This window comes from Phaethon aethereus (genome assembly GCF_964289735.1).
Source record: "Phaethon aethereus genome assembly, chromosome: 7".
Taxonomy (NCBI): domain Eukaryota; kingdom Metazoa; phylum Chordata; class Aves; order Phaethontiformes; family Phaethontidae; genus Phaethon; species Phaethon aethereus.
In genome coordinates this window covers 17,347,767-17,370,690 of record NC_138583.1, presented here as the reverse complement: position 1 = coordinate 17,370,690, position 22,924 = coordinate 17,347,767, and the positions used below count along the sequence as shown (strand labels likewise).

The window sequence follows — 22,924 nt, the reverse complement described above, 5'->3', positions numbered from 1 at the left end:
CTCTTGGCGCTAAAATCCGCTCCACCGCAATTAACGCGCGTATCTTTCCCGGACGCACCTCTCCTGAGGTCTGACTGTCGCCCCATATTAGGTGGCAGGCGCTCGGGGTTTCGGTGCCAGCCTTGGAGGAAACCAGTCTGCTAAGCAGCTAAAAGTCATGCCTGCTTCTCGCTTAACCTATTTCGTCTGCCGTGGAGAGGATGAGCGGCTTTAGGTTTTGTGCCTGGGTCGTGTCGCTTTCGTTCTGACCTCTGTAAATTTTCGACTTCGACGACGACCAAGGGGGAAGCGGCGGGGGCGGCAGGCGGGGTGCGGAGGTGTTTGTCGGGCGGCGGCGGGACCCGCGCTGCGCCGAGCAGGGGTGGGAGAAATACCGGGTGGTATTTCGGGGCGCGCCGCTGGTGCTGGGCTTCCTCCTTGTAGCTGGCCCGATCGGAGAGGGGTCATCGTTCGCTGGGTTCCTCGTTCCTGCGTCGGCCTTCCGAGGAAACGGATCGTTTCTGGAAACGATGCCGAGTACTTGCGCTTTGCGTCAGTCGTGCAGCTAGATCTCAAACCAGTCGTACCAGCTCAAAAGAGACATTCGGCTGTCTCGCTGTTTTCTCTGCCAATGCTGCCAAATCGGTGGGTTTTCCGAGGGCGAAGTATTTAGTTCTGAGTAAAAATAGTTCTTGAGCGTGTAGGATTAGATCGCTAACGGGGCGGCGTGGAAAAGTGCTGTTACGGGTTTGCATGCGTGCTGTTCGCGTCCCAGGATTACATGGGGGAGTCTGCCTCTGTGGGACAGATTTTGTGTGAGTGTAAGGAAGTGTTTAGGATCACTGCGCGTGTTTAGGAAGTTGAAACTTTGCGGGAACTGTTATCCACTCAGTCTCTCAAATCTCCATTGCTAATGCATTAGGTGGCCTCTCAGACTATTCACTTAATGATTGCTGATTGCTTTTTTTAAAAAATAATACTTGAAAAGGGTAGGTTTTTTCAGCTCTGTAAGTTGAAAAAAATGGACGAAGAGGCAAATGAGAAGCAGTTTTACTGTTCACATATTTATTGGTTTGTACCTGGTGTTGAAGTGGTCCCATGGTTTTGTATTTGAGGCTTCCGTTTGCAAAATTCATTTTATAAAAACCCAACACACGTTCTGCCTTGTAAGGTGACCTGGTGGAAGATTCCACTCGTGATAAGCGTGCTCCATCTCCACGGAGCTCCCTCGCGCAGCTGGACACAGTGTTTGTGCCACCTCCACAGAGCAGCTGATGCCGTCCTCTGGGGTGGCAAGAACTCAGCAAGACGTTTCCCGGCATTTAAATGCCCCTCATGTTTGGAGGGGGTGCCTCTTGCTGGATGTCAGAGGTAAGGAAATGCCTGTGGTCTTGTTCTTCCTTTTGCTTTCTGTGATATAGAAAAAAGGTGGAATTAACTTGCAGGATTGGGGCAAAGTGATTTTTAGACGCAGTGGAAGGAAATTCTTTGGGAAGTTTCATAAGTTTTTGTTGCGGAAGTGCTACTTAGATGTGAAGGAAACATTCTGTAGATTCGTAAAGAGCAAGAATTTTAAATTACCTTGTTTGCTGTTCTACGTGATCTTCTTTTTGTTGGCTGGTTGTGGGTTGTTTTTGGTAATGTACAATTAAAAACACTGGTTGGCCTACGAGTTGCAATCTTTCAGGCTCTATACTACCACTCTTCTTTGTACAGAGCTCAAGTTTTGCAGCCCATTAAGCTGGTTGAGATCCATAAACCGTGTTACATTATAAATGTCTATTTAATAATGACATAACTTTAAAAAAGTTTTTTATTTCTTATTTATTTTGATGCATCTAAAATTAGGAAGGCTTCTAGATTTTCACTAGACCAGAAATGTCAGCTTGTAAATTATTGTGGAGAGTCCCAAGTTTCAGTTCAGAGATTGTTCTGGTGTTAATTTGGATCGAGAGTTTGTTCATGACTTCCTCCATTTCCATCGTAAGGTGGGGCAGTGGGAAGAAAAGCAAGAAATAGAAGGGGAAAAGCAAACCTGAATTGTTTTACAGCTAAGCTGTATAAGAATGAAGAGCAGCAAACATTCTGTTAGAAGATAGATACACTATTTCTTGAAGTTGGAGGAAAAAATACTTGACACTTGACATTTAGCATGTGAAATGTTCAAGATCTTGTACAAATATTAATGAAATACTGTGAATTACACCCTAAGATAAGTGGCTGAGTACTTGATCAGCTGTTTAAAAATCACTTGTGTGTGCCTTGAATTATGGTGGTAGGATAAAAAATGTTTTCTTAGCTGGTTAATAGATGAGGAGTTGAGCCGCTCTTAGTGTTCACTTGAGTGTAATACAACCTATTTGATTTAATGAGGGGTAAAAGTCAGGGAGCAGTGTGTATTCTGTTCAGCTTGCTGCAATATGTAACTGCACTTAGTGGTTCTTAAGACAAATATGTTTAGCTTTCAGGACTTTCTGTAGTAGCTGCTGTCAGTTTTGCATGGAGGCGTTCCAACGGAAAGACTCTTCTAAGCGCATGGAGCTAAGCTTTGATTTTACAGTATCAGTTGGGTATTTTTCTACAGTACAGCGCATCAATGAATAATTCTTGAGAAGCACGTGCTGCTTATCGGTTTAAAGTCTAAGACATACAATAAACTAAACAGGTGTTACTTTATGAGATTTCTTATCTTACCTTCATAAATAGCACTAAGACCCTTGAGTATAGTTAAGGTACTGCTGATAATCTTACTTGCTAGAAACGTTTATGAAACAACTCTTGATAACAAAGTCACGAAGTAAAACCGAATGCAAGTGTTACAGGAATATTTGTGCATTTGAAATTATTGTATGCTTGCTTTGGGAAAATAGTTATCCAATTTTTTGGTCTCATGGTGGGCATTGTGCTGTGTGTGATCAGTTTTATATGTAGCATGGTAGCTATTGTATCAAAAACCCTTGAAAAATCACGTATCGTTTTTGCAAGTGTTCTTTTTCTCATGTGTTTACAAGATACTGTACTATATACAGTGGCCTTTAGAAGGTAAGGATTAAGTCATCATATACTATACGTCAACAAAACCTTTGGTGCTGTTCGCTTTAAATAAGCACTGAAGAATTTAGAGTTTTCAGGAAGAGCAAGTTACAAGCTTCTGATGCAAGTCAGCAGAGTCCCTGAGACTTCTGATGCATAACAAGGCAGTGCTGTATGTTCTTTTTCCAGCACGGCATTACGGAGTCGGTATGTGACCGTAGCCCTGTTACTGCAGGCTGGCTCAGCGCATGTTTTTGCGTATGGCTTTTTTGTGCTGGGGAGCCAAGGCCTCAAACCTGGGCCTCGTCCGCACTGCGACAGCTTCTTTGTTCAGAAGACCTTTCCCCCGCGGTGCGAGATCTCATGGTCCTGAGCCTGCAGACCCAGTGAAGGAGGGGCTGAGTTGGAATTGCCCGTATTCAAACTTCAGCTTGAAACCTTCCACAAAGAAATGTAGGTTAAATCCCGTGAGATCTGATAGTCTGTTGGTGTCCTTCCTAAAATTCCTCCCAAGGATGGTGAGAATTGAACTTGGCCGGGAAAAATCAAGAGGCGTGTCATCAAGGAGAGCCACAGGCTCTCCCAGGCACACGTGCGCAGGTGCTGAAACAGTAAAGGTGCTGGTGGAGTTTTGCGTGTGTGTCTGGAGTGATCAAATCCCGTCAGCGTTCTGCTAACTGCTGCGGACATCGCTGGGATCTTATTTAACCCTTCAGCTATGATTCTGGTGTAATCGGGTTTTGTTTCTGTAACAAGATTGCAGCCTATTTTTAATGTGATACCAGCGCTACGTTTCCTTGGCTAGAGTAGTGGTAATCGTATTCAACTTCCCACTTTTTTACCTCAACATACTGACTCAAAGTCTGTATGCTAGGAAAGTTAGGCGCTTAGTGGTTGACTGGCAGTAATTCAGTGGAGGAAAATATGATAGAATTGTGGATAATCATTTTCAGAGAGATATTTTCCATATTTAAATATACAACTAGCCAAGATACTGTGCTAACAGCTAGGGTGAACTCAGCCTCTCAGAGGCATCTCGTTTCTTACAACGCCCTCACCAAATTGTAGAAATATTTATGGCTTATGAAGTAATGTTTTTCTTTTAGAAAAAATTAATACTTATACACAGGCGCATTGAGTTCATATTCAGTTGCGTTGATGCTGTTAATTGCAAGGCTGGGGAAGGAAAAGGGAGATGGGGCACATGATACATACTGCTGATGAGCTGACTAAATATAAAGTCACAGTAGCAGGAAAGTAATCAACTAGCTAGCTACAGACATTGCTGATGTCAGGCGAAAAGTATATTTTGCCCTCTGACGCTTAAGTCTGTGCTTGTTTTGTGTTACTCATGCGAGTTATTAATGATTAAATAATGTTATCCATTATTTGGTTTCAGTGATAAAATCAGTAATGTAGTTACCAGTGCTGTTTCTTTCAGAAGACAACTGCAGTTATCTGGGTGACTTGGTCTCTTCTGCGACGTTAGTCAGTCCTGCGTGGCAGACTTGGTAGTGTTAGGGTTCTTAAGCTTCAAATATGAACAGGAGCAGTTGGGTGCAGTCTGTATTGTGTTCCAGGTGCTAAGATTATTAGGGAAAGTGCTTTTTACCCTTTAAACTACGAAAGTGGCACTAAATGAGTAGTCTGAAGAAGGTGGCAGTTTCTGAGTTCAAAGAAATTGCCTTGTCATCAAAGCTGAACTTAACTGTTGCTGCTGAGACAAAATTAGCTACCAGCTGTGTGGAATGGTTTAAGTTTGTGTTTTGTGTAAGTGCTTGTTTCTTCTGTTGATTTCTTTGTCTTCTCCAGTTGCTTAAATATCTTGTCTTTGACAGCATTTAAAAACAGGAGCAGGTCCTATCAGGTGCATCTTAAGGTTAACGTAGACTTTCTCCCAGGGCCAGCCTATTCAGTAGTGACCTTTGATGGGTGTGCTTACTCAGTGTTGCAAGGTCACTTTTATTGCATGTTTGGTAAGGGTTGATTTTTATTCCTGCAACGCCAGATGAAGAAACACTAGGCTGGTGCTGGCCTGCTTGACTTCTGACAAATTAACAGAATTCTCAGGCTGGGGAGAATTTCCTGCTTTTGCCCTCAGAAGTTACTTTGGTTAGAAGACAAATCAGGAAGTTGAGTGTATTTTTGGTGAGTCTAAATTCACTGCTTTTAGAAAACTTGTGATGATTACAGTGTTACAAAAACCACTGTGATTGACTTCCCACCCACCCCTCCAGTATTTCATCTGTATTTCTGAGTAAGGAAAGCTGGAAGTCCAGGTAAGCAATTCAAGGTTGTTTGTTTGTTTGTTTTACTGGAGTAAGATAAAAATACATAGTATGAAAAAGGTCAATTAACTGATCATTAATTACAACTTAAATGTCGTAATTTCTTTTGTTAATAGCTATGTGACCAAAGTAGTTGTTACAGTTGTTTTGAGCAAGACTTTGGAAAATAGTAAGATAAGATAGAAATTATAAAATACCCTTTTATATGAAGAAGGAGGAGTATAGTAAATGCAGAGATACTAGTAGTGGTTTATGGATGTTTTGGCAACTACTTAAATCAAGGTATTAAAGCTTATACTTCTTGACTGTATGTGGAGTTCTGAGAAATTAAAACTATGCATTAAGTATGTGTTGTTAATATACAGTTAACTCCAGAGATAGTATCTTCAGAAGTACCACTCCCTTAATTCTTTTAGAAGGGCAACTTTTATTTGTGCACTTATTTTTCTTCCAAACTATTTCTTTTGTACTGTTGGGAAATCTCATTGGACAAATTGAATCTTCTCTTGTATTGAATAAAGTAGTGTGTGGTCCTATTAGATGTAAGCTGGAAGAAAAAGTTGCATCCAATAATTATGATAAGATCTACTTCTAGCAATAGGTACAGTACCTTTTTAGAAAGAGAAGTGAAAGGAAATTCTGGTTTTGGAAGAGCTGTGCCCCTGAAAAGGCTGTAAAACTGTGTTGAATATTCACAATAGGTTTCAGCACCTCTTTACTATATACAGAAGCTAAAGAATTGATGAAATAGTCTGCTTCCCTGCTTTCATTCTGAAAACCTTGAATGATGTATCTGGTACTAGGGCATTGTACTATCTTCTGTTTTCTAAGATTTGGTTGGTGGGATTGAAGCATTCTGTTTCTTCGGGTACAAGAGAGCTGTGAAATTGTAGCTGTTTCTTAGGTGGTAGCTGTACATAAGCCACCAAATACAAATTATGCACATAATCCATTCTTTACTGCTATGGGTCTTAAATATTGCATAAGCTTTTTATTACTTTTACATCGCTGGTAGTCTTTCAAAGTTTTTTTTCACGTATTCCATGTAACATTCTGTGGTTAATTTTTTTTCTGGTTGTTGTTTTAAGTTGCTCTGGTGACTTGCCACCTCCATGTGATGGAAATGTTGCTGAGTTGTCTTGCCTTCCTTCAAGCAATATTCTACAGTCAAGAAAACAATTATTGAGAAATCTGTATGAAAAGAATACATCTTTTCTGGTTTTGGTGTGTTATGATGTTATCTATTACCACAAGACTTTTGAAGATGCTTTGGAATAAAAGTTAATGCTTAATTCCTAGTAATGCTATTTTGAAAGCTGAATCTTTTAAAGGATTTGCAATGTAATAGGCATCTATCTTAATTACTGAGATCAAACAAAGATAGAAGTATGATGGCTGCTCCATCTACATATAACTAAGATGCCTCCAGTCAATATTATTGTAGATACCTAGTCGTAGGTTTACATGGGAGGAGTGTGTGGGGGGGAAATGTCATGATACCAAAGCTTCAGTATGTATTTTAAAACAATGGAATGTATTGGGCCTGAAATGTATTATTTTAGCTTTAATTCAGTTTTACATCATTGCTGGCTATACTTTATTGCTAAGTTTATGATCTGCAAACAGTGGAAAAGACTAATGATTAAGCTGTGATTTAAACAAAGTAATCTTTGTTTTTCATTGCCTAGTGTAATTAATAAGCTCGGATTTATTGTTTTTTTAACAAAAGAATAAAAGTAGACTGGGTACATCTAGGTAATATTCTGCTGCTTGGTAGCTTTAAATTTCTATTTGGGAAACAAGTGAGATAGTTTAGTTTTGCTTGAATAAAAAATGTTTTAAAAGTATTTTTATATTACTTACCTAGTAAGTTACGTATTTTATTAGGTCTGGTTTTTAGCGGGCTTTTATATAAAAAGCCTTTGGCTAATTAAGCATCTAAAATTGCACAAAATACACTGGCATTTCAGTGACCTTCATTAAACATTCAGGTCTTGTCTCTCTCTCCCATATGTAACAGGTCAATTTTACTGGTGGATAGAGAAGGATGATGGCAGGCAATAACCAGCTTTGCATTCGACGTTGGACTACCAAGAACGTGGCCAAGTGGCTGAAGGAAGAAGGCTTCTGTGAATATGTGGATGTTTTGTGCAATAGACACAGGCTAGATGGAATTACACTGCTGACACTTACTGAGTATGATTTACGATCCCCTCCTTTGGAAATCAAAGTCCTGGGGGATATCAAAAGGCTAATGTTGTCCATACGCAAACTACAGAAGCAACATATTGATGTCCTAGAAGAGCTGAGTTACAACAGCGATAGTCTTGTTGGCACAGTGTGCCCAAGCGTTGGTTCGCTACAGGGTACAGATTGGTTTTGTAATGGTGAAGTACCTCGGGACTATGATGGACCAGTTACTGACTTGAATGGGGATCAGTATCAATATGCAAATGGCAAAAACAAACACTCTACACGGAGACTGGACCCAGAGTATTGGAAGACGGTTTTAAGTTGTGTGTATGTCTTCATAGTGTTTGGCTTTACATCATTTGTTATGGTTATAGTACATGAGCGAGTACCTGACATGCAAACATATCCACCTCTACCAGACATATTTCTAGATAGGTAAGAAATTGTCTTTTAAAATTAAATAGTAACTTGATGGTTAAAGTATAGCCTGTCTTTTCTTCATTCTCAAAGTTTCATATGCTCTTGAAGATGCCTCTGCAAAATAGTAATTAGTAAGCCCTTCTGCTAAGATTGAAATGTGCATCAGTTAGATGCAGAGATTTAGTCTTCTCAGGGGAAAATAAATTGAGCTGTTCTACCCAGTTTATATTTAATTCTACATCTTTAGCTAATGACAACACAGGAATTAATTCATCCACCCTCTCATTCTAGTAGAAAGGGAGATGATCAGCGTGCATAGATGAGCAGCCACTTGCTTTTTCTGAAATCCAGCTGCTGCTATGAAGCTTAACATGTCCTGATATAGAAAATCTTTTGATGAAGGAAAATCTTGCTCTGCCAGTGAGCAAAGAAATTGAAAGGGAATAGCATTGGTACTGTATTTTTGTTGTCTCCCCACTGTCAACTTATTGAAGATGGTTTAGGGAAATTCTGAAATAGGCTGAATAGACCAGCATCTTTTTTTAACCGTAGAGTATCAGTGTACTAAAACACTGTTGTGACTTGCGCAGTACTTGCTCATTTTTTAAAGAAAATATTCCACTTCAGGCAGAAGAAAGACACAATAGCAAAGGTGAAATTCTAGTCATTGACTACTGTTTTAACAGGGGATAAATGCTCCCTTTGAGGAAGTGCACTTGTACCATAGAGAATTTGTTGCTTAGAGAGTTTAAAAGACGAGATAAACTGTTTAAAACTTCAGTCTTTGTGGTCTCCTGATTCCTGCCAGTAATTTTAATTTTCATTAATGGTTTTCATGAAGTCTGTAGGAGTCTAATCTTTTGAGTAAGTGTGCAGAATCCCCCATAAATTTAGATGCAACTCAGCAAGGATGGACCACATCCAGCAGAGTAGAAGAGGAGAGAGAAGGGGAGCTATGACATTACTGGATTTTGTTCCCAGGGCGCTATCAGGGTATTCAGTGGGCAGGAGGATGGGGGACGTCAGAAAGCAGCAGCTCACAAAACAATGTGAGGGGTTTACTACAAAGCTAGCATTTGAGCAGCGCTTTGCTATCCCTTTGTATCTGGGGGAACACAAAACTATGAGGAGCAGACTCTCTTGAAATCTATTGATCTGTATTTTGGTGAAATTGCAGAGTGGAAATTGTTACTGGTGTCATATGTGTGCAAGAAAGTCTTAAATATTTTGACAATCAAGGCTGAAAGGTTTGCATGTAGTGCTTATCACTGAAATCTAACATTTTGACTGATGCTTTTCTGTGCGGTTCTGCTTCATGATGTGTTTTGTGAGGATTTTAGGATTTTAGGATTTTAGGCTTTGCAGCATTTTGTTAATTGTGTTGACATGGCATTCTCATAAGCATAAGCAGCATAATTGACATGATGCAAGTTTGTGTCGGAATGAAAAGGGTTGTTGGGAAACAATGGTAGAGGAGCACATCCTGTTAGTAAATCACATGTATAAATTAAGAGACCATACTAGAGATTTTCTTTGACTTAGTGAATTCTGTGTAAACGTCTGCTGACAATACATTATTAGAAAGGAGACAACGTAATTAAAAATTAATTAAAATTCTATTTAATTCAGTCTAACAAAATAATTTTTGGTTGTAGTTTAAATGTTGTCAGATTAATGAAAGTTAGTTTTATAGTTACAACTTTATATGCCTTTATTCTCAATACTGAGACTAGAAAGAAAAATTAAATCTTTGTATTGTAAGTTAACTTTCTTGCTTCATGCTTTTTTTTTAGCGTCCCTAGGATACCATGGGCTTTTGCTATGACTGAAGTATGTGGCGTAATTCTTTGCTACATTTGGCTATTGGTTCTTCTGCTTCACAAACACAGGTACAGTATATAAAATTCAACTGGTACTTTGTTTCAGAGGAAGGACTGTAACAAGAATTTATGATGATTGTTTAAGAGTTTCCATTCAATGAGAATCTTGTAAGCTTCTAATATGTCCCTGTTTAAATGGATTAGGGAGTATTTAATCAAGAAGGGTGACTTGTGAATCTTACAAAAGAGTAATCTGAATTTACTGTTTGTACCAGATTTATATGTAATTTCCTTCAGAACATATTTCAGAGAGTTGTCAGTATATACTCTCATACTGTAACAATTTTATACATCTTTATATATATATTATATATAAGAAAATCCTAGGAGAATGAAATTCTACAGGATGACTGAGCCAGCCTAGCAGCTTGTCGCTGAAGGGTAGAACCCTTTTCTGTGCATGCATATTTTAAGTTCAATTTTTACTGACTTGTTTATTTTTATCAGTTTGCCAACGGAAGGTATGAGTGCTAAAACTGTACAAGTGTAGCTGCAGAGGAGTGGAGCCCTACCTTTTGGTGACTTTTTGTAAGCTTGCTACAGTGTCTCACCGTGTCATGAGGAACCATACTTTTACAGTATTACTAAAAAAAAAAAAAATTACTCTGAAACTTGGCAGCAATGATGAAGGGACTTAATGGATTCAGTTGGGGTCTAGGGAAATGTTTTTATCGTAAATTTCCTTATTTAAAAATACAATATATGAGGATTCTTGCAATCAGTTCCTATGTACTTTTCCCAGATCTATACTTCTGCGAAGGCTGTGCAGCCTCATGGGGACGGTATTCTTACTACGTTGCATTACAATGTTTGTTACCTCACTCTCTGTGCCAGGCCAGCACTTGCAGTGTACTGGAAAGGTAAAAACTTAAAATGCTTTTAAATTATTTTTCCTGTTTCCTTTTAAAATTTTTTAAAATTTATTTAAGATATGATTAAGCTTGTTGTGACGATAATGTTAGATGTGTGTTTGTAACAACAGTGTTGTTCCTCTCCTATTCTCCTCCACACCCCTTCATTGCTTGCCTGCATAATGGCAATTATTCTTAGGGGTCTTGGAAGCACTTGTCTCTTTGGAGAGAAGATAGTTACTTGGGGAAGGGTGTTGAGAATATTTCACAATGTAAACCAGAGAGAATACATCAGAGAAGTGTGTGCTTAAGATACTGACTTCACAAAGAAAGACTGAACGTAGAGTAATCGCTTCTTTGTCTTGTTGGATGCATGGTTTTGAAAAAAACCCCCACCCTATTATTATTTCACCCCTTCTAATAAGGGATATTCCACAGAGCATGGGATTTTATGGTTTTATCCTAACTTTTAGTTAGAAGACATTTGAGCTGAATATATTGGAAGCTTGACAATGACACATTGGAAGGTTGAATACATTCAAAAAAAGGTGGCAGACTCTGTATGTAAATCACTTGCAAGAAAATACGTGCTCTAAATTCCAGTATTCATCAGAGGTGTGATGAATACAATTAGTAATTGTAGTTACTAATGTGACTCACTGCCACAATGAAACTCAAAGATGTGCTAACCTACGCTTTAATAAAAGACCCAACATGATAAATGGTATTAAACATGCATAGTGCTGTACAGCTGACTTTAGGGCCGTAGTGTTCGGGAAGTGGGTCTGGAACTTACTAAAGATTAACATCACACTTTTTTCAGTTGTATGGCAATGTTTGGGCAAAACTTCAGCGGGCATTTGCAATATGGAGTGGCTTTGGAATGACTCTGACTGGAGTACATACGTGTGGAGATTATATGTTCAGTGGCCACACTGTCGTCCTGACCATGCTCAACTTCTTTGTCACAGAATGTAAGTACAGAGTGTCAATACTTAAATGTCCTTAAGTGTTAAGAATATGTACTGCTTGCTGTCAACCAAGGGTGCAAGAGTGTAAATACTTGAATGTCCCTAAGTACTAAGAATATCTGCTGCTTCACCTCCTCAAAAAAGTTCAGAGTGTAACATTTATGCAAATAAATATAAATTCAGATTGCTGTGCTCTTTCTCAGATTTGTGACAGTTCACTTGCAGACAGGAAAGGAGCAATACCACCTAGATTAATGGAAGGATGAATAGGGCACACTTCAAAGAACACGTGAGCCAAGAAAATTAGAAAGGCTTTCTAGCTTGCTACTGGAAGAATACTAGGGAAGATATTTATGATTGTCTATTCCTACACGCTTCCCTAGGTATCTGCCACTGACACTTAGCAGGCTAAATACCTGGCTAGGTGGCTCTACATTTAGTATTATCCATAAAACCAAAATACCAAACCTCGTGATGAGTGGGAATATATGAAACAGTACTGCTCTTCTCTAAATACAGAGTGTGATTTGATACATTATGTAGTGAGCTAAGATAATTAGTTTGAGTTCACCTGTGATGGAACAACTGCAATAAGCGTAATGTATGCTTTATGACATTTTTCCCCATATTACATGGAAAGTCATGATTTTCGTTAAAAGAAGTTGGTTGAACAAAGAATTCTGCTTTGCATGGTCCTAAACCATTTTAGGACGCTCTGTTAATCCAGAAATGCATAATAGCTGTATTTATAAATGAACTCATGAAGTGGTAGGCACTTGTAACTTGTGTGGTTGTTTTCATTGGATTTATTGAACCTCTAGATGTAAACAATATTTGCAGATGAAGACAGTAACTTCATCACACTTTTGGATGAAAAATCTGTATAAAAACTTCCAGTGTCTAGGCCTGGATTTCATAGTGACCCAGATTTTTGAGACATGCAAGCTCAGTTGCTTTCTGTTTTCTCCTAGATACGCCAAGGAGCTGGAACTTCTTGCACACCTTGTCCTGGGTCCTGAATCTCTTTGGAATCTTCTTCATTTTGGCTGCACATGAGCATTATTCTATAGATGTCTTCATTGCCTTTTACATCACTACAAGACTCTTTTTGTATTACCATACTTTGGCTAATACTAGAGCATATCAGCAGAGTAGGAGAGCAAGGATCTGGTTTCCGATGTTTTCTTTTTTTGAATGCAATGTTAATGGTACTGTTCCCAATGAGTATTGCTGGCCCTTTTCAAAACCTACTATACTGAAAAGATTGATTGGCTGAAGAGTGTGTGGGTCAATTCAGATGTTTATGAAGTGTTATGACTAAGATCCTGCAAGGCTAGCTAGGGGGGGGTGTGATCTCCTCTTCCTTGTCTTGTTTCTTAGATTCTTAGCCATAAAATGGGATTCCCATACTTGGCAGGAATGCTTTTTGTTTTCTTGTTGCTAAAACAGAAAACAGCGCAGGAGCCGGTAAAGGCTATCAGTGAACCATGAATATGAACCAGAATACTGTTACCCTTAGTAAAGTTCGATGTGAATGTTTAAGTAACTTTAACCTCAAATAGGTGCTCGTACTGAATATGATACAGCCTTTACAGGTCCAGATAATCTCCGCTACCTGACATGCCAGCCTTTACATATACTGACTGAAAAATTAGAACTTTATGAAGACTTTCTTTTAAAACAGTCATAAACGTAATTTTCAAACCAAACTCTGCGTACACTTAAATATTGAGGACTACTGTGTCATAATGAGGAAAGTGGTATAGTTCCTTGCTGAAAGGGCCTCTTAACTGTTGAATAATGAGTCTTAAAGTATAATCGACAGTATAAATGGTCTGCATACAGGTTGCCAAAAATGAAAGTCTGCCTTGTGGTTATGCAGTGATGATGTGTTTTGTGTTTTTTTTAATGAGAACTTAATTAGTCTAGTCTTATCAGTTGTCTATATGGTTGTTCTAGCACTTGGAAGTTTTCCCTTTCATGTTTAAGTAAATGAGTTAAAGTAAATGCTACATCCACTGAAAGAAAAGTTAATTTAGCTGTAGTGAGTTTAAAGCCACAAAATAACTTTTGTGTGGTTTTAACTGCTTTATACCCAAACCTGTGCATGCTTTTTAGGAGCAGCTCTTTAACATTGGAAGAACGGAACAGTTATCTTCATATATCTTACTGTCCTATAAATGGATGGGGAAAATGCATGTAGTAACTCTTTCAGGAAAAGTAATAATAGTGAGTATTGGAAATAGTGCTCATATTGATGTATGTTCTAGCACTCTGGTGTCAACAATATGGTGAATATCTCTGGACATAGATACACAGTATATTTGTTTATATATATAAACACACACAGTATATGTTTTTCTAACAAGTATGAAAAGAGACTAGTTCTTAATTTAAGTTGCTCATTTACTACACTGAAAGATAAAAGTACCATAAGCAGTTGAGTTTTAGTTGATTAAAAAAAACATAACAAAACACCCCCAAAAACCCCAAACCAACACTCCAAGTCCATAATGCATAAGCAAGGGCCAAACAGTTGGTGATCTCTTCTGCAGTAGTTTGTAAGGGGACAATACTAATGTTGGCTGTAGAGACTTGAAATTAGATTTATGACAAATGAAAACTGATAGATAAAGGGTGCAAATCATAAAAATTGTATAGACCTTTTAATTTGGTTATTGCAATTTCAGAGTAGGTGGTATATGCAAAAGGCAGTGTAAGTCAGCCCTGGAAAGTTACAGAAAGCGTTTCCAGCTTGGTACAAGCTGACTTAATGACTGCAATGTACTTATGTTTGCAGGGAAAAGAATCCCTTTGGAATTTTGCAAGGCAGTTTTGTAATTTGGAGGCTAGTAACCTACTGTGGGCTATTCCTCACTGTATTGTGTTCCTTTTATAAACCTGGGTTGTACTAACTTGACTATCTTCTGCTCTTCGTAGTATATTACTTTTGTAACTTAATTTATCTCCTGTTCCACAGAGGAATTGTGCGTCTTGGAGTATCTCTGACAACTGTATTGAGCACACATACATTGTACTATTCTGCAGACTTATATTTGTAACATTCCAATTTTTTAGCTAAATTGCAAGTATAATACTATATTGTTCAATCAGCCATAGCCTAATGGCTCTTGCCATCCAAATTGGGGGAGTATGCTTACACTTAAGAAAATAAGGAGAAAATATTCTGGAAGATTTAAAGACTTCTCATTTGCCATTCTTACCTTTCTGATTTCAGAAAGTCAATTCAAACATTCCTCTTGAAACTTTATAATCAAAGAGGTCTATTTGCTAACTTATATTTGCCTTAGCAATGCATACGCAGTTACGAATGCTATTTTTTAAACCCTAGGAAAGCTGTTCTCAGGATGTGCAGGGTTGTATTCTGAGTTATAACATGTGGAAAGGTATGCAATTAAACTGTAAAGCTGTTGATTCTGAAAAGAACTGTATCAGTGCTAACTGGCATAGCTGTGTCTAAACTGAAAAACGATTTTGCAACTTAGATGCACAGGAGAATTTTCAAGTACAACCCAGTGTAACAATGTTTACATGAAGTAAAGCTATCATTTCAATACTTTTTTTTTTTTTGTTAAGTTCATATACTTTGAAACATAAGAATTCTCTCTGTTCTAATTTAATTTTTCAAACTTTGTTAAGTAAATCCATGTTTTAAATCAGCATTACCTATCAGTGTTTTTTAAAGGAAACTTGTTCTTTTGTGCTGTTTCCCTTGATGCTAAAAATCAGAGTCCAAGATAAGTAATATACAGAGGTTGGTTTTGTGAGCATTGAAGTGGGTTAAAACAATGTCAGGATAATTGTCCTCCTTTATTTTGGAAGTTCATTTTGTCTGTCTATGAACACACAAGAGGAAGGCTTGAAATTGATAGAAGACAGAAAAATCTGATCTCACATGCAAAAGAGACAGGTCAATCTGTAAAGTTGGTCATGTAAGCTTTATTGTTTATTAGATGGAAACAAATTGCAAGTAGCTGACAGGCTTAAAATTCTGTACCTCCTTTTTAAAGAGTTGGTGTTTTAAAAGCATTTTGCTGCTTCTCTGCTGCTGACAAGCACTTTCAAGTAAAGGTGGCAGAGCATCATTGGGCCTTGGATTTAATGCTAAGTATGTTCAGGGTTGTCCTTCTCCCTTATGTTCATGCACCAGTCTTTTTGCTGCCCTTTAACTTGCTGCACCTATTTTGTGCAAAGTCGTCTTCTGTGGTCTGTGGGAGCGCACACATAATCTGAATTCAGAGTAATGAATGAATTATTGTGCTACGTTAGTAAGTGTCTAACATGAGTACTACAAAGTGCACAAACTAGTCGGGTCGAAAAGTCTTAACTGAAAAACTCTAGATACACAAAAGAAGAGGAGGGTCACATTTTTTTGGTAGCTTAGCAAATCTAGTAATATTTGAGACTTGACAGTAGTCTTGAGCTCTTCCTTATTATTATCAGTGTGGGGTTATGTATGCCCATACCTGAAAGCAATAGACACCATTCCCTCACTCCTTTTGTGTTTTGTTTTTTCTTGTTGTTGTTGTACCTTATGACACAGCTTGTTATAGTAACTTTCCCAAACTTCTTGCTTTTAGTATTTCCTTTCTGGAAGAGCCTGTAAAGTAGTGGTTTTATGACATTACACCTGCATACAGAAATTAGACTTTCATAGATGTGTGTTTTAGCAAATTCTGACTGTACTGACAAAAGCTTATGGAAGAATCTTTTAAGCAAGGTTCCTCCAACCATTCTTGAATAATATAGGAAGCTTCCATATATGCTAATTCTCTTCAAGTCCTGTGGCAAACGAGATAACACTTATACAAAGTGTTGGTACAGAAATGTAGACAGGCCTGAAGTATTTAAATGTCCAAGACTAGCAAGAATTGGATTCTATCCTGCAAGTATACTGTTTGTGATGAAGTGAATCATATGCTTAACTTTAAGCAAACCATTAAATACTCTTGACTTCAGTGAGGGTTACCATTTTAGTTTAAGCATTTTCTTGGATAAGGCCAAGTGCATGCTGTGTGTGGTATAGTGCTACAGCAATGGGAACAGGTAATGTCACTTTCTTTTTGGTTTTCCCTGATTTCTGCACACACGCACCCCTGATCTACTATAGAAGGAAACATTCCAGTAGGATTTAAAAGAAATTACTACTTAACTGGGTTCTGAGAGAATAATTCTTAAAAAAAAAAAAAGAAAAAGAAAAAAGCATCAAAAGAAAACCTTGATAGTTAGCTGCTTTAAGAAGCAAGAGTCAGTTGAATGATTTTAAAACAAGTCATTTTTTGATGCAAGAATGTTAAATAAGGTTATTTAGAAATATTGAGACCCTTCAATGAAGATAAAAGCACAGTTTCCTACAACCTTTTCTGTACAGCTGTGTCTCATGTAGTGCCAAAAAAGAGTATTGAAGGGAAAGAGGGAAGAGTTGAACTCAGGCACGTCTTTTGCAACAGTTAATATCTCCTTGGGATTTTTAAGCAGCACTTGCGTACCTTAGTGCTACACTTGTTGATATTACTATTTAGCTAGTTTTTTGACACACAAAAGTTCACTAGGTTTTCAAGCACCAAAACTATTGTGGAGCTGAGTCTTAATAGTTAAATACGCATTTGAAGAAATAGCAGATGTCTTAGGAAAAAAAAAAAGTAGGTTTTGTGGACATGGAATACAACAAAAGTAACCTATAATGACTATGATAGTTTTTCATCTGGTCCATGTAGCTTGTACTGAAGAGTTGGGGAGTATTTGCAGTAATCTACAGACAATACTGATTTTGCTGGGTTTTTTGAATAATCTAGGATACTTTTATAGCAACCTGACCTGTAACTACAGAAACCATCATAGTCTTGGCAAGATGGAAGTATACCTGGCAGAAGAGCTAGCAGTGAGCCAGCTTACCCTCTGAATTGTTTTGTGCATGTAGACTTCTATCAATCAAGGGTTAATTGATAGACCGCTGACGATTCATACAGATTACTATTTCTGATGTATTTTTGACATTTGTCACTATTCTAATTGAAACAGTATTTCTGGGGAGAGAAAGTCCTTTGGAGTGAACGTACTGATGTAGTCTTCATTATATGAAGTAAAATACAAAAAAAGCCCCTCACAACCCCTCAAACACTATAGTATTGTGAACACTGAACTTTCCATGTAGCAGTATCCTGCGTACTTACCATTAGTATCTTAAGAAATTTGCAGTGAGTAGTAAGTACATAATTCATTGACATGCACATTTTTAAAGTCAGTTTGTAATAGGTGTGTAAGAACTTAAGATGATAAATGTGGAGCACAATAACCTGACCTATTAGCCCAGTGACTGTGTAGTTAGAAAGACTAACTTAGTTTTGCTCTTTCAATTCAGTTTTGTCAAATACAAGAAATTTGTCAAATGTGAGAAACCACAAACTGCATTGTACATGGTACTTAACATAATAAGGATATAGAAACATGGCTTTTTACACTGAACAATTCAGTTTTGTTCTGACAGAGAAAATATACTACCTAGTGGCTAGAAGGTATGCCAGTGAAGTTTAAAGTGAGTACTGTAAATAAGTAAATATTGTTTTGATTCTAAGATTGAATTAATATATTGTTTTATATCTTTGTTGTATTAAAACATATTTAAAAGTACTAAAATAAAATATTTGAAAGATGACAAATGTTTGATTTAAGTTATATGTGAAAATGATGGCTCGTTATCTCCATTAGTGTTGTGACCATAAAAGTATACCCGAGTAACTAGGTTTTAGACTTGTTTTACTCGTGTGGAAATGCATGCTGCATAATGCATGTGTCGGTGTGCCTGATGTTTTTGCCAGTTGTAAGTTGTTTTGGCAAATCACTTAAATATTTTTGTTACTAAAAAGTCAGAAAATGTATTCCATCTTGTAAAAGCTCAGTTAAGTATGGCGAGGGCTTTTAAAGACTCTCTTCAGCTGAAGTAACTTTGTCTCTAGGTATGGTGGTGAATCGTGTTACAGTAAATCAACAGTCAGTATAAAAACTTGGAAAACTGCGAAAGAGTAAAGTTAACTTCTGAAACTTTTACATATTCTCCTAACGCGTTTGTGTGTTAGGCCTATTACTGCTTCCGGTCACTGATTCCAGTCATCTCGTATGTGAAAGGGTGTGCCCTCATTCCCACGGAGAAACTTAAACAGTATACCAGGTATGCTGCGTGCCCTGGAGTTGTAAGTCCATACAATGGCCTTTTTTTTTTTTTTTTTTTTTTTCCCAAAATTCCAATGGCAATTTTGAAATACATTTTGTGACCTTAATCCAGCTAAAACATTCTCCAGGTAAACTTAAGATACTGAACCATTGGAAAGTGTTTTTGTTTACCTCCCTCTGAATTTTAAAATGTTGATCAACCTGATAATTTCAAGAGAGAACCCTGAATATGTAGCCCTTCCTCAGTGGTTTTTTTTTTTTTATTAATTCAGTTGTTAAAGACCAGATTCAAAAAGGAAAATGGGTGTGGCAATACATCTTTCTCAAAACCAAAAAAAATTCCTAAGAGAGAAGAAGCAAAAGCAGTAAGGTTCCGTGTACCAGTTGCAGACTACTTACTGTGGCCTTTGGTCTAATATTCTGGGAAGCAGTAAATTGTGTTATAAGCAACTTTAAACAAGCATGTGCTTTGTGCATTGTCAGTACAGACTGGGAAAACTTCCAGGGAAAATAGCTGCCTGCTTCCCGGAATATGTTACAATATCGCTTAGAGATGTGAACTTTGAATAAAAAAATCTTTCCCCTCCACAGTAACTGCTCTTCTCCATGTTACTCCTAATTGTTGCTGTTCTCTGTAAGGAGAAGAAATAAATCGGAATCTATGTAGCTAGGCTTAAATTTGGTGTTAAAATGTGGGTGAAACCTCTCACTAGCCTACACTCTTCTTTGATAGAATTTGGGGATAATCAACTTCAGATTGTTCTTCTCGGACCATTTTTTTCAGATTTATTTTTCAAAACTCTCATAAGGAAAGCCGGTACAGAACAAAAACTACTCTCCTGATTAACTGAATGACATGAAAAATACCTTTAGTAACTGCAAACTGCTTAATTATATCATTGTATCCAATCTCTTTCTTCAGTGAACTTGTTGACTGCAAGGAAGTAGTTTATTCTTGTCTATTAAATGTGCAGGTGCCAGTCTCATTTATTGTTCATCTTTCAGAGTTGTTCATCATAGACTTTCACAGCCTTGTCAAAGTAGTTCAGAAAGGCAGCATATTTTCACAACTAACTTTGGACTAACTGAAGTTGATTTCGTAAAGCTTAGGTGTGAGAATACGATTGGTGTTCTGAGTTCTTCCTCCAGTATGGAAATCAGTAATGCTGACAAATTATAGTTGGCACATACTATGTGAATCCACTATAAGTAAGTGCAGAAACTTCAAACTATTTCTGGAGAGAGAACTCTTCTGGGTGATGTAGTAATTAAAGGTTACAGCTGTGGTCCTAAGTCTGCAGCTACCTATGACTGGTTTGCTTTTTATTTTGGCATTAATCTATGACAAACTCCAGTGAAATACTGGTTTTCTCTGGATTGCTGAACAGCTCCCAAACACTAAAATAATTCCTGGTGGCATCAAAACTGTACTGAAGTTTAATACTAGGATAGGTACTCACTGGAGTATTCATAGTAGTCATTTGACTTGTGTAAAATATTGATAGCCAATTCAGTAACAGGTTTTTTTCCTAACAGTGTCGCTAGTTTCTCAAAAGTATCTTTTCAAGCTCTAATCTTTAGCATACCACAGCAAACAAGATCAATTTGAAAGGACATAGGGAGTGCTTATTTTCAAAGAAGCATCATTAAATTTAAATATAAAAAGGAATTAACTTTTTTCCCCCCCTCACGCTGCTAGATGAACTCCTCAAAACTAAATCTTTTGTTTCTTGATCACTGGTAAACTCTCAAATACTATAATTGGAGGCAATAGCCCTAAAAAGAAAGGGGCAGAGAGGAATGAGGAGACGGCAGCAGGCAACTAGTTTGCTACTCTTACTGTAGCACTGAGAAGGGCCTTTAGTAAATGTAGGGAAAAGCCATTCATTTCACAAATACTGAGAAAGAAAGTGGAGAATGAAGCTCAGCGGGATTAACAAAAAATACTCAAGAGGTGACTGTGTCCACTAAAGAATCTCTTTGGTGTATAAATGGAAGCACTGAAAGGGGCTGGTAAAACTGTAACCCACAATTTTGCTGGCTTTTTTGACTTTGTTACACGTTTCATCACAAAGGTCCCACCCAGAGCTTAAGTTTTTGGATTCAAATTATTTCATGATGCTAAGGTGGTGTGGGGTTTTTTGGCAAAGGTAAGAAGTAAGACTTCTGTAGCCTAATGGCACTTTTTAAAAGATTAGTTTGTTTGGGTTTTTGGTTTCTTTTAATATTGAGGGGAGGCTTGTAATACTATGTACAGAACAATAACCTGACATGGCAATTGTTTACACATGCATAAAAACTGTTACACATCATGAAAACTATTTTGTGCATGTTCCTGCCAGAAACACGGCGAGTGATGTTCTCCCCATCCTCCTGTGCTCCAAGGTAAGCACAAGCTCTGCTCTGTGTTATGGTGGGCAGCAGAAGGCCCTGCCTGAGAAGCAGGGTTATGGCAGGGCCGTGCACCAAGGGGCCTTCAGAGGCACGCTCGAATTACTCGCACGAAATGGTGGTTTGACCTAGAAACAAGAGCCAAAGTTATGGAGAGAGAAGACAATAAAAACATAAAGCACTAGCTCCAGCTTCTGTAAAACCACAAACATTATTTAGCGCCAGATCAGGCTCAGGCCATGCTAAATTGTAGTCAATGCTCAATTAGGCCTAGGTGCTTGCAGCCCTTCCTTGGCTCCCGGGGACTTTCTGCTGTACCTTAGCAAGCTCAGCCTTCTCTTGCAAGGTACTGTACTTGGCTGTCGGGGATGTCACCTCAGCTGACAGCGCCCCGGCGAGCGGCTCCGAGGTGCGCTCGCCGGCTCCCTGCCGTAAACCCCGCGCCGGTGCGTCGCAGGGGGAACCGCGTGCTGGTACCGGTGCTTCTGAAGAGGAAAGCAAGCAGAGTTTGTTAGCCAAATGCCTTAATGAGCACCAAAAAGCGACTCAACCCGTGAGTACCTCCATTTCTGTCCTGCCGACTAGAAATAGCCCCCTTGGCTAATGCCGAGGGGCATAGTAGCCCCTCATGTGACGATGGCGAGCTGTCAATCGCGAGCCTGGAAATACCCAGCAAAGTGTGTGCTCTGCTGCAGGCCGCGCTAAGTAGGCGCGAGGAGGCGGCAGAGGGAGGGTGGTTTGCTAAACGCAGGCCTCGCTGCAGGCCTCTGGCCGCTCCTGAGGCGACTCCTTCGCCAAGCTGGTCTTTCACAGATGTGGTCTTCTGTTTGGTCCTGGTTTTCTCTGAATCGGGCTGTTTCTCCAAGCTGTGGGTCACAGTAATTGAAAACCAGAGCTTTAGCAGAAGGCTGGCGTCCGCTTCTGGCCAGCTGGCGATGTGAAAAGACCCCTCGGTGCCATCTCTGTCCCAGGGCTGCTTCAGACTCAGACTGTCGAAGCGGGGACGGGCTGGTGTGATGGCGTGGACGGGCTGGTGTGATGGCGTAACCGAGTTACGGCAGCGCCGCTCCCACCCATGCGGTGCACACGCTGACTGGGAGTGGATTGGGGTTTATGTGCCAGAATTTACTGATTTTATTTCAGGAATAGTTGCCCACAAGACAGAGTTACACCAGTAGCTAAATCCATAGTCAGGCTTCTACTCGGGCATTATCTCTACAATGTCCAAATGCATCCAAGTTGAATTCAAACCTGTGCTAACTGGCGTGGTTGGTGGATGGTTCACAACTTCTGTCGTTTTCATTTTGGCTTTTCAGTGGGGCTACATCACCCCATGGCTGTTGATTTGCCCTTGATTTTCTACATACTATTTGTATGCACAAATCCCGCCTTCACTTTTCCTACGGCATGGAGGAAGTGGCAAGGAATGATAGAGTAGCCCAGATCACTGAGCACAAAAGGAAGTCACAGGATCTTCCCTACTAGCGTGCAGTGCGGTGAGCACATTATCCCTGAGAAGACAGTAGCCTGAGCTTACCTTTGGCTAGCTGGTGTACGTATTCGCATCCCACCTGGGTGTTCAAAGTCCAATGACAACTAATCCAACATTAATAAATGCTACCACAACAGATGCAGGAAGAGTTTACACCTAGAGTTGCACAAAGACTTAACAAATCCTAAAGAAGTTGGCTCAGCAATTTGACTTGATCTTAAGAAATCCCCCACAG

The 22,924-nt window shown here is 38.8% G+C and overlaps 1 protein-coding gene across 1 annotated transcript; it reads left to right on the top strand.

Annotated features, from left to right (window-relative positions):
• Positions 1-7,347: 7,347 nt before the first annotated feature.
• SAMD8 (sterile alpha motif domain containing 8) lies at positions 7,348-12,891 on the top strand (the record flags this gene model as incomplete). The annotated part of the gene is made up of 5 exons (XM_082002459.1): positions 7,348-7,928; positions 9,707-9,802; positions 10,536-10,653; positions 11,468-11,618; positions 12,587-12,891. 5 exons carry the CDS (start codon positions 7,348-7,350, stop codon positions 12,889-12,891), a joined length of 1,251 nt encoding a protein of 416 aa, XP_081858585.1.
• Between the last annotated feature and the right edge of the window lie 10,033 nt (positions 12,892-22,924).